The 12,672-nt window shown below is 42.4% G+C and overlaps 1 protein-coding gene across 1 annotated transcript in view; it reads left to right on the plus strand.

The window, feature by feature from the left end:
• The window catches only part of LOC108785392 (contactin-associated protein-like 5), a 283,646-nt gene that overhangs the window by 156,977 nt on the left and 113,997 nt on the right, over positions 1–12,672 (plus strand). Inside the window, exon 12 of the mRNA XM_018554450.1 lies at positions 11,356–11,462. Coding sequence (XP_018409952.1) covers positions 11,356–11,462 — 107 coding nt within the window. The remainder of the gene's footprint in view (positions 1–11,355; positions 11,463–12,672) is intronic.

Raw genomic sequence — 12,672 nt, forward strand, 5'->3', positions numbered from 1 at the left:
GCGGGCTTGGTGCGGGGCTGGGGGCGGGCAGGGGGAATGCCTCACCCAGCACGAAACGTACCGCATGTCACTGATAAGTACATATACTATGTGAGATCTATGAAAGCTAATAGTAGCTGGTCACATTGAACTGAACAAGAACATACTCCGACATTTATATCCACACGGGTAACTTGGTCATCTTTATCCAATCACCATGGAATATTTTAAAGCAAATGTTGATTGTCCAAGAACATGACAATTTTTGCCAATTTAACAATCAACATCCGCCTTGACAAATTCTATCGAGAAGGTGACTGAGTTGCCTACCTTAATATATTTACTGAAATAAGTCCAGTCTTCCTTACTTTACCCAAAAAAAGACCCAACCAAAGATGATATTCTAGATTTTGGAGATGTTCACGAGAGAGACTACTTCATAATGTCTCCATATGGTCGGCTGGGCTACCTTGGACCCCAAAAGGAACATCCTGGTGGCTAATTATATGTGATGCATCTGAATAGTCACAGTAGCTAGATATTTCTTATAGATATGCTCTTGATATTAGGTGAGAACCATTATAGTGTATGTTTTCAAGGATGGGTCATGGTGGAAAACACGGTGGGGTTCATTTACCAAAGGCAAATAGGCTGTTCACTTTGCAATGGAAATTGCACTTAGCTTAGTGAATGTGGTGAACATTCACATCCAAAGAGATCAAAGGAAAAAAAAAAGCCTTGCACATGATTGGATGATGAAAGTCAACTCATTCACTAGGCTAAGGGAATATTCCCTTGCAAATGGGAACAGCCTATGTGCTTTTAGTAAAGTAACCCCAGTGTATCTTATAGCTGTATTGTTATTCTGTCCAGCAATCTGGTCTTGCTGGAAGTGTAATGAGATATTTGCAGAAGAATTATATTCTGATCATGGTCTGTGGTCGGGACTTGCTGGGGTGGGGGGGAAGGGTCTAGTAATCAGGTAATATTAGGGGTAAAGTGTTTGATATGCAAAGGGTAATGTTGTTGCCATATTATAATGTTCTACTAGTGGTAAGGTCGTGTTTGGTTGTTCGGGAAGTCATATTCTATGTAGAGATTATAATCAAACTGTATTATGATCATATCTAAGCATGGTTCTTGCTGGAGGTTGTAGTGTTCTATGTATAGAGTGTAATAGAATTGTATTATGATCATGTCCAGTGGTCGGCCATGTTGGGGGTTGTAGTGTTCTATGTATAGGGTGTAATAAAATTGTATCATGATCATGTCCAGTGGTCGGCCATGTTGGGGGGTGTAGTGTTCTATATATAATGTGTAACAGAATTGTATTATGATCATGTCCAGTGGTGGGTCATGTTGGAGGAGTAGTGTTCTATGTATAGAGTGTCATAGAATTGTATTATGATGGTGTCCAGTGGTCAGTCATGTTGGGGGTTGTAGTGTTCTATGCATAGGGTGTAATAAAATTGCACTATGATCATGTCCAGTGGTCGGTCATGTTGGAGGTGTAGTGTTCTATGTATAGAGTGTCATAGAATTGTATTATGATGGTGTCCAGTGGTCAGTCATGTTGGGGGGTGTAGTGTTCTATGTATAGAGTGTCATAGAATTGTATTATGGCCATGTCCAGTGGTCGGTCACGTTGGAGATGTAGTGTTCTATGTAACATTGGGCCATGTAGGGATTACGTATGGAGTGTAATAAACTTCTGTTACTGTGATGGGGTCAAGCCTAGTTGAATATGTACTGATTTGGGTTTTTAAAGGAAACATTGATACATTTGTCCTGATTAAAGCCTCAGGTTTGTTTCTGGCAATGATCATAGAAGGTAAAGAAGACATGGATGGTTGTAGACATTCTGCTGGTCCCTGTATGGAGCCGTTATAATGAAATCGAGGTTTTAGAACGAACAACTGACGCAGAGCTCAAAAGAGGACAAACAGAGGAGGCATCTCAATGGGTTTTGTTTGCCTGATCCTTTTTCCAGCGCTTGCAGCAAATGCAGATTTAAAAGCCTCCGCGTTCGCTGTTGAATGAGAGCAGAATTGGAACAAATGTTGACAGATGATTTCCCAGAGAGTTTAAATAGAACACAATTATATCTGCCTCTAGACCAAATTGGAACAAGTCTGTGAATGGAACCTAATTTCTTATTTTGTGAATTTGTAGCATAATTCTGAATAGACATCTGATTGGACAATTTATGTGAATTGTGGAATAGAGGGGGAAAAAAAGTTGTTTGTTAAAAGGAAAATAACAGAAAAGAATAGCCGCTCACGTTTCCTACGAGCAAATTTAACTCCAACAACAGAACCAATTGCTGTTTGTAGTTTGTGTTATATCTGCATTTACGTCGGCCGGCGGCATTGTCATGCATGTGCGCATGATGAAGTGTGTCTGGTTCTGGGATTTAGACTTTCACCATAATGATTTATATAGGTGTTATGTTGTATTTAAGGAGATATACTGCATTATATGTTGAAGTGACACTAAACTCAGGAGTTAAATCCTAAAAAATACATTCAAGTACCTGAACTATTAACAACAATGTATCTTATTTGTGTATCACTCGGCTGTAGATCCTCCAATCATCTCCGAATTGGTGCTGACACTGTCCTACATTCTGGAGGGGGGCTACTTTTGTCCCCCATGGGGAACAGACGTAGCCCCCCTCCAGAAGGAAGGACAAGGTCAGCACCAATTTAGAGATCATTGGAGGGTCTACAGCCGAGAGATACACAAATAAGATACATTGTATCTTAAATATTTTATCAAAACACAGCTTTCCCCGCATCACACATTTCCCCAATTCAAGAATCATAAGAGTGCGCTCTCAGAATATTTAATAAAGTCCCTCTGTGTGTCTTCTCATCGCTCAGCCCCGCAGCCTCAACGTTCCATTGTACATTAGCGTGACGTCTCGCTCTGTTGATAAATACCCAGAGCCTCCAGAATTCAGCCTCCGATAGGCCCAGGCTCAGCACAAAGCCGGCCTCTGGGGTATTTTAGCGAAAACACAATACATTTTCCTCCGTTAAGGGATTTGTTGCCAGTTCAGCGAGATTTAATTTCTTTGATCCGCAGTGTGTTCTGAACTTTATCAAAGGAACAGGTACACAGGAAGTCGGAGATTGCGCTTAATTGCACCTCATGTGTTGTTTCTTTTTTTCTGTTTAAAAGAGATTTCAGATCCCTTGTTGGGAGCAAATAGTTTCCAAATAACGCACCTTGCTCCAAGGCGGCAGTTACAGCAAAATCATATAGTTGCTGCTATTATGTTGCAGCGCTTTAGTACTTTTTTTTAAGTACTACCAAGGTAGTCTATTTTAGCTCTTCAAGGCACAGCAAATTTGTATATTTTATTCTTACAGTGAAATAGACTTTCCAAGTATGAATTATACCTAAAACTGAAGTTTAACCTTCCTTGGTTCACTAACATGTGCATTGCAGTGTAATCAGAGAAAGCAATTTCTGTTCAGGAGAGGAGCCAATACAACTGAGCAAAACTGAAGGGAAGGCCGGAGTTCAGATTTAATGTGTAAATCCACATTTGAGCTAACGAGCATACAAAATAAAATACGTAATTCCTGTGCTCCTCAGCTCCATCTAGTGGCCACTATGCAGTATTGTCTCAATAATGCATTCAACCTAAGAACAAAATATACTAAGAACGTTTGTTTTTGCCTCTGTTTACAGAGAATCAACATTCACAGGGTGAATTATTATTATTATTATATTATTATACAGGCTTTATAGAGCGCCAACAGTTTGAGCAGCACTTTACAATATAAGGAAGGACATTACAATCACAATACAATTCAAAGCAAGATGGTAAGGAGGGCCCTGCCTGTGAGGGCTTACAATCTAAAGGGAGTGGCCAGTGATACATGAGGAGCTGTGTGGGGATGAATTGTTTGAGAAAGAGTTCAGTGGTTAGGTTGAGGTGGGATAGGCTTCCCTAAAGAGATGAGTCTTTAGTGATCGCCGAAAGGCAGTCAGAGGGGAAGATAGATGGACAGGTTGGGGTAAGGAGTTCCAAAGAATGGGAGAGACTCTAGAGAAGTCCTGGAGGCGAGCATGGGAGGAGTTGACAAGGGAGCAGGAGGTCTTGGGTGGAGCAGAGGGGACGGTTAGGGTGATACTTTGGGACAAGGTTGGAGATATAGACGGGGGCAGAGTTGTGGATGGCTTTGTAAGTGGTTGTTAATATTTTGAATTTTATCCTTTGGGCGATTGGAAGCCAGTGGAGGGATTGACCGAGGGGGGTTGCAGATAATGTGAGTTGTTTATCAATAGACCCCCAAGTGTCCCCATTTGGATTTTCCCTCACTTTCAGACCTGGAGACAATGGCCACCAGAGAGGGTGAATCTTATCTGCAAGGACTGAGACAGGGGTTGTAATCCTTCACCTTCAGTCTAAAAAAAAAAAAGGCTTTACACGTTTATATTTATTTTATTCCCAGAGGGATGAAAAACCTGTTCCTGATTTATCGCTGTAGTTTGCAATGTGTATGATATTGAGGTGTCTCATTAACACCTGATATCAGTTCACATGTAACAAGGGGTACGGTGATACATTTCTCCATATGTTCTATCTCATATATCTTCATTTATACTGTGCTGAAAATATATATTCCAAGACAAACAAATAAGAATTTACCAATACAGTTTATGTGATTTGTACAGAATTCCCTTTTTTTTTAGCATGTAATATTTATTGAAATGTTACAATAGCAGCAAGATATAACAGTTTGTATAATAAAAATATATATAATGGGTGGGTTGGAAACACAAAGGGGGTTATTCTCTTAAGAGCCGAAGGATCCAGACGTAGCTTCGGCTGATCCTTTGGCTCGCTTCGGTCGCCTCTGCCCTTCGATTCAGTCGAACCAAAGGGCTGCTGTACGGGCTATTCACAATGGTCCATACAACAGCTGAAGGCAGCCGAGCGGCTCAGCCGAGCCTAAGGCATATACTTTGGCTAGACTGAGCGGAAGTGACAGCTGAAACCGACCGATCTCCATGCAAATGACTGGTTGGCAGAGCGAGCTGTGATCTCACGGCTCGCTCTGTCCAGTTGTAATGACAGATCTGCATCCCTAAATGACCTGCGGATGCTGATCTGTCATTAAACAATAACAACTGTTGTTATTAATTGGCCAGGACCTGCTAGAAGACTCTGGCAGGTGCCGGCCAATAAGAAACAGGTGGGCGGAGCGAGCTGTAACTGCTAGCTCCGTCTAATTTTTTTTCTTTTGCCGGCATTTGTCAGATGCTTTGTTATGCGGTCGTGTACTGTCGGGTCGGCCTGCAGCTTTTTAAAATTATTTTTAATTTTCTTTTTTTTTTCTTTTCTTTTAACAATTTTTTTTATTTACCTATTTTTTTTTACATTTGTAAAATAATTTTTCAACTTTTTTTTTCCATTCATTTTACTTATTTTTTATTCTGCTCGCTACCTCAGAGGTTAAGAGCAGAATGGCCGCGGCATTCAACTATTCACACACTCCCTTATGAGAATAGGGGTGAACGGCTGCCGGAGCTTCGGTTCAGCCAATCCAGATGTTGGATCGGCTGAGTCGAAGTCCTTCTGCACTTCGACTCGGCTGAACATGCAGAGCATACTCGGCTGACCGAAGAGCAGCCGAAGGCAGCCGATGTATGGCTGATTTTAATCCTGCAAGGAAATTATGTGGACGTGCCCCACATAAGGCAAGAAAAGGCCACAAAGTTTGCTCTCATGTCCAGGAGCCGGCTTCGCTGTAACCAACAAACTCCTTATATTCAGATCACAGGGCCACCGGTGGCTTCCAGAAGGGGGCACAGTGGCTGCACAATTGTAATGTGCCTCTGTGGTAGAGACCCACCGCGAGCGGCGGTGGCGGTTACAGGTCTGTGGAAATAAAGATACTGATCACAATGTAATTACCGCCTGAGAATAGAGAATACACAAAACAGAAAGCGGAGGATCATGATTCTGAAATATATAATGACTGCGAAACATGGGGGTTTCATTTTCCCGTACTTGTGTCTGAGACGAGGAATTCAGATTACAATCTTGTGCCGGTGACACAACAAAATAACATAAAGGGACGTGAATAGCCGAATTTTGTTTGGCTCACCTTACTTCAACTGGGTTATTCACTCGGCTCCCTTTGGGGGTTATTTTATGAATAACCCCCAAAGTCTTAAAAGCAGCTAACACAGACAAGTTTAACTTGAAGATGAAAAATGAACATGGATGAGATTGGAAAAGGTGGAGGATGGTGGAAATTTGAATGGAAATGATGATACGATGGCTTATAAACATTGGCATGAATATGATGAGGAGATTGTAATTCCCGTAGATAACATAAAACATATCAAACAAAGACAAACAAATGAAGAAATAGTCGAGAAAAGGTTTAACAAACTGCCTTTTACTAAATGTATTTTTGCTCTCTCCCGAAATGTCAGGTTATATTTTGTCCTCGGTGGAGCAGAGTCTCCGCTTCTCCGTGTGGCTAAATGTCAGACCGCTGCACTGAGTACTTTAAGTAAAAATGTTCTTTCAGTCCTATGTATCCCTTCCAATCACTCTAGAAAATTGTGTCTGAAATGGTTCTGTGCGGATGGCAATTTGATTCCCCAGGAAACCTGAATGCTGTCGGGGGTTCTACTTGAGCTTTTGGGAATTGATGTTATTAAAACTATTTTTGGACGAAAGAGAATCATATTTTACGGGGTTATAGAAGCAATGTCGAAAACATATGTGCAAAAATAGTTTTCTATTTGCTCACAAATAAATGAAAGTGAGTAGGAGAAGCAACGTGACATGCCTGTAAAGCTGCTTGGACTACAAAAATAAAAAAAAATCAAATTAGAAATTTGTGTGCAAACAATAAGGACACAAAGAGCTTACAAAAATATAAAAAGCCGCCTACTGCACCCCCTCCCGCAGGCTTCAGTGGACAGTTTCTCCTCAGAACCCCGCTGCCTCAGCCCAATGCATGCAGCGGGGATCCAAAGACAGCGCTGAAGGAGGGGGGAGCGCTGTATGTATAAAAAATTAAGGCATGGAGGGGGAAGGAATTAAAGGGAAGGGGAGAAGGGAATTGAAAGAAAAGAGTGGAATGAATGTATATAGTGTCTATAGCAGTGGTTATTAACCCGTCTAGGGCCGGGACCCCTTGGTAACATTTGCCAGGTTGTGGTGACCCCAATGGTAACATTTAGGAATGCACCAATAATAGTATCTGTGTGGGCTCTCGGGCGGCCAGTGTGGGCTCACGGGTGGTCAATGGGGCTTTCCCGCGGTCAATGCGGCTCTCTGGTGATCAGCGCGGCTCTCTGGTGGTCAGTGTGGGCACTGTGGTGGCCAGTGCGGGCCCTGTGGTGGCCTGTGCGGCTCTTTGGTGATCAAGCCAGCACTCAACTCCCCTCACTCCTGTCTGCTCCCCTCTCTTTGATCCTTCCCGGCCAGGGGACTGACACTGCTGCTCTAGGAGGAGGCTGAGGAGCCTCTCACCTAGCGCAGCACAAAGCATGTGGCGACCCCCTCAACTGTGGGAACCACTGGTTTAGAGAGGTAGGAGAAAACAGGAGTGAAGAGAGGAGGAAATAAAAAAAGAACAGCTCCAGGGTTCAGATGTACGCTGCTGAATCAGATATTGTTTAAAATATCAGATAAAAAAAACGAATAGTGGTGATCAAAATCATGGGTCCCAAACCCTATGGAATTTCGTCAAGGAATCAGAGAGCTTTGCAGATAATTTTTTGTTCAAAAATGTAGTGTGGATACGGTTTTAACTTCAGCAAAATGCAAGAAGGGGGGATTCCAGGATTTTGCGATGACTATAGTTCGGTGGCGGCACATGGGTCATAAGGGCGAAATTATGGTTGGACAAATCGGGGGTCGTAGGTTAGGCAATGCTTCTCCTGGTTGTAATTGCATGGGTAGGAGGACCAGACGAAAGAGTAGCGTGGATACTTTATACCAATGATGGACTTGTGCACAGGACCACCAGGCGTGGAGCACTTTGCCAATGACGTCACATCCCCTAAAAAAAAAAAGTTTTTGATTAATAAGCAGGCCCATAGCAAAAATATAAACATTGCTCTTGTCCATAGGCGCTGTACAGGTGTAAGAGCCGAAGTGGTTAAAACTCAAAAACTCCAGAAAGCCGAGCATCTGCGCATGGACTAATCAATTTGTTTTCCGTACAAACAATAAGCAGTGGAAGTCTTTAACAATTAGCTTTGCAATATTCATTTTAGAAATTGATGATCAGCCATTCCTGTGCATTATTATTTACCTGGCTGCCCATTCTATCTTATTAAAAACCACAGCATGGTTCTATTATCATTAAAATCATCACAGACTGATTGATTTTGATATAGCATAGGAAGTCTGTGGCTGGAAAGTCCACATTCGACATTGGCATTAAAACTTTAGAGGAACCTCAAGTTAGATCATGGCACCAAGGATGGTGATTCCGATGAGATTTATATATTGGGGGGAAGCCATGTGTTGTTAAAGTCAACCTATTGGACCATTGGTGTCATATTCAACCGGACTAGTTTTGTAATGTTGAAGGCATCTCACTACTCATCCATGTGTCTTCCTCAGTTCCATTATGTGTTGGGAACATCCTTCTGCTGGCTAGAGCAGAACCCAAAATGATCTGATCACTGACTTTAGCTCCCACTTCTTACTTTGCTAACATTGTTAAAAGCCCTGAAGATGGGGAAGTGCAAAACGTGGACCCTTGTTTTATGGATTTTATACACCAGTGAACATATTATTGCAGAAGCTTTCAAGGCGTTTATTTATGATGTTCCTCACCTACCTCCACAACTCCAGGAACATACCCCAGCATTTATATCTTCAAGGCAACAGGTATGTTGCCTTGACTCAACCACCTTGGAATGTGTCAAGGTAAATGTTGATTGTCCAAGAGCATGACCAGAGGTGTTAAAATGTGTGAAACCACCCTGTTCTAATTCCATAATCAAATCATCATGGTGCCACTGGTCTCACTGCATGGCTTTCAGTGTGAATTGTAGTCATATTACTGGGATAATGGTGTTACAAAAACTATATAGGTGGGTGACAGATCGTTGAGGGTTCCCACTCCTGTTCTGGGGTTGTTGTTCCAGTTTGATGTAGATGGCTTCTTTTGTGCCTCTTTGGATTCTGTAATTAGAACAGGCTGGGCTTTCATCACACCTTCCATCATGTTCTTTAAAGCCACACTAAACTCAGGAATTCTTACATCTTAAAATCCATTCAAGTACCTTCACTATTAACAACCATGTATCTTATTTGTGTATCACTCGGCTGTAGATCCTCCAATCATCTCTGAATTGGTGCTGACACTGTCCTTCCCTCTGGAGGGTGACTACTTGTGTTCCCCATGGTCCCTGTGTGTGTTGTGAAGTAGTCACCGCTCCAAGCTTGCTCCTGTGATGGACTACAATCTCAATACAAATGAGTAAACTAAACATGAGATTGTAGTCCATCCCTGGAGCGAGCTTGGAGTGGTGACTACTTCACAACACACACAGGGACCATGGGGAACAAAAGTAGCCACCATTCAGAAGGAAAGACAGTGTCGGCACCAATTCAGAGATAAAGTGACTCTGTTACCAGTACAACAATAAGTGCTGAGCTATGTTTCTGACGCTCATTAAAAGTGTATAATCATCTTCAACATTAGAGAACAAGTCAGGTTGAATGTGACCAACTACTATTAGCTAATTCATCCCAAGCCTGTTCAAAAGGGTTGAGGCCGGGGGTCTGTGCAGGCCACTTAAGTTCCTCCACACCAAACTCACCAAACCATGGAGCTGGCTTTGTGCACAGGGGCAAAGTCATTTGAAAACGGAAAAGAGTGTTCCCCAAACTGTTTACCTAAGGTTGGAAGAGCACCATTGTCTATCATGTCTTTGTATCTGTATATCTATCTATCTATCTATCTATCTATCTATCTATCTATCTATCTATCTATCTATCTGTCTGTCTGTCTGTCTGTCTGTCTGTCTGTCTGTCTGTCTGTCTATCTATTAGACAGGTGCATTCGGATTCGGACAACCCTGCAAATCAACGAAAATCAGTTGATTTGGTAGTTCGTCTGAATCTGAAATAACAAATGTATTATATGCCCGAATATACTAAAACTATATTCAGGCATACATAAATTTGTTTTCAGAACGCATGGCCATCGGTGTGTTCTGCGCAGGCCCGCCACCATCTTGGAGGCGGAGCATATGACGTCACATGACGGTGACGTCATGTGCTGAACGAGCGGTGGCCATATCTGCCGCCGGCTCATTCTGCACATGCGCGTTGCCATCTTGGAGTATATCTTGGTATACACTAAGATGACAATGCTTGAACATGCGGGTGCCGCCATCTTGTTGTACACCAAGATACACTCCAAGATGGCGGCGCGCAGCTGATATGGTCGCCGCTCGTTCTGCAGTTGCAGTGTGCGGTTTTGGATTTGGAGGCTCGTTGTTCTGAATCCGGAACAGAAAAATGTGTTTCCTTTGATGAACGGAATAAAAATGTTTTTTATTTTCATTTGTTTCGTCCGAAAACAAAATGTTGTTGCCGTGCACATGTCTACTATCTATCTATCTATCTATCTATCTATCTATCTATCTATCTATCTATCTATCTATCTATCTATCATATCTATTATTCCATGTACTCCTAATTGTTATTCATTTTTATTTTAGCTTTTTCCTTCTCTCATCTGAAGGCTGACACTTTTCTATGTGCCTCTAAAGCCTATCGGTGACCTCTTCCTGACATCCTATTATTCTACAGTAATGGGTTACAATGTTCCAATTATTATCTGCCCGGACTCATACATACTGTAACACCAGCCGTGTTTTATAAGCTCGCCGCGTTTGCCATTTCCGCGCGCTGCCGACTGCAGATTAATTAATGGTCAGAATTTCCCGGCTTACAGATGTCTATGAGCTTCTGAAGTTTTATAAACACGAGCTGATTAAAATGCATGTATTCATGACACCTTTTTTATTATGCAGATATTCATGGGGGGGGGCACAGTTGAAGCCTCAGATGGGTTTTCTCTTAAGTTTGATATTCCACTGTAAAAATAAAACCGGGTTTTGTAATTGAGTCTGAAGCGAGAGTCTTTAGTGAGAGCGGTTGACTTTTGTTTAGTAATTTGCTGTATCTGGTTCATCAATTTCAAGAGTATCCAGCATTTGAAATTATTGATTTGCTCAGATCCCTTTCAGTCTCTCCGCAGCTAATTAACTGTCGGCCTCATTTGGAAAGTCGTTTTATTTTTTTCCATTCAGTGGCTCTCAGATGCTTTTCTGTGACACTCTTTTTGTTTTGTTTTTTGTTTCCAACAGATGCCTGCCAAATCACTGCGAACATGGCGGAACGTGCTCGCAGACTTGGAGCACCTTCCACTGCGACTGCGGGGACACGGGCTACGCCGACGCCACTTGCCATAGCTGTAAGTACGCTTTGTTAGTCCCAGTGAAGGTGTATTTGTCAGAGCAGCCAAGGCAGCTATGTTCAGCAAATGTCCACCAGCCTCTTCCATCTGTTCCGTTGCTGGAGCACCAAACATATAAAAACAGATCATCTACTAGACCGTGTACAAGCCTGGCAGACCCTGCCATGAAATTTTGGAAATTGCTCATTGAAGATCTGCAGGAGTGACTCATCAACCCTCCTGTCAAAGTCTCTTTTGTTCAGAATGAATGGACCACCAGTGTATGAAACACCCTACATTTTCAAACCCCAAATATTTTTTGTCTGTTATGATGTTATGTTATGATAATATGTTATGTCTGTTTTCTTCTAAGTATCAGAATGTATATTTTGTTCGGGGAACAGAGATAAAAAATGATCACCACACCCCTAAAAAAAACTGTATCAAAACCACAGACCTTAGTTTTGTTTTGTTTTTTTATGGTGCTACTTATTGTATAAGCTCGAGATTCTATGTCATCAAAGCATAAATTATTTTAAATATTATCTAAAAACATAAAAGAATCAAATACATTTTTTTTTTACTTTTTGATTTTTACAAGGGGTGGGCTACCCATTAAAAAACAGGCTTGGGCTTCAAGATTTACTTTCAAGTTGAACTCCAGTCAGCGGCTTCCTCTCTCCCGCCGCCTGTTAATAGGGACGTGGCAGGGAGAGAAGCGGTTTAGTTGCAGGAGCCCGCCACCTTGCCGAGCAGCCCGTTGGCAGTGCGGGGCCCCAGGGACCCTGCACTGCCCCATATTCCATCAAGGTGGGTACCCAGGACCGGACCTCACTGGGCCCCTCCACACAGCCTTAGGCCCCGGTGTAGCCGCACTGGCTGCACCAGCAGTAGTTCCACCCCCTGAGTCAGCCAACAATATTTTTTTAATTTAATATTGCAACCCCCACCCTTTCCTCAGCAGCAAGGATTAACTGTTTGCTTATTGTATGGGGTAATATACATTTTTTGCCCAAGCACATTGTGTTCTAGAACAGCCTGCTCCAACTCGCTCAGCTCAGCTTCCCTGAACTTCCTGTTCAATACAGAATCACAAGAGACAGAGCAGTCTCCCTCAAATGTCCATCTACTAGCTTGGAGGAAGAAGAAGGGAGGAGGGAATAGAAGTAGAGGGCAGGGGGGAGGGAAGTGGCTTCATATACAGTGATTGTAGAGACAATCGCCCCCC

The sequence above is a fragment of the Nanorana parkeri genome, unplaced genomic scaffold (assembly GCF_000935625.1).
Source record: "Nanorana parkeri isolate BGI_ZX_2015 unplaced genomic scaffold, ASM93562v1 scaffold159, whole genome shotgun sequence".
In the NCBI taxonomy this organism is placed as follows: Eukaryota; Metazoa; Chordata; class Amphibia; order Anura; family Dicroglossidae; genus Nanorana; species Nanorana parkeri.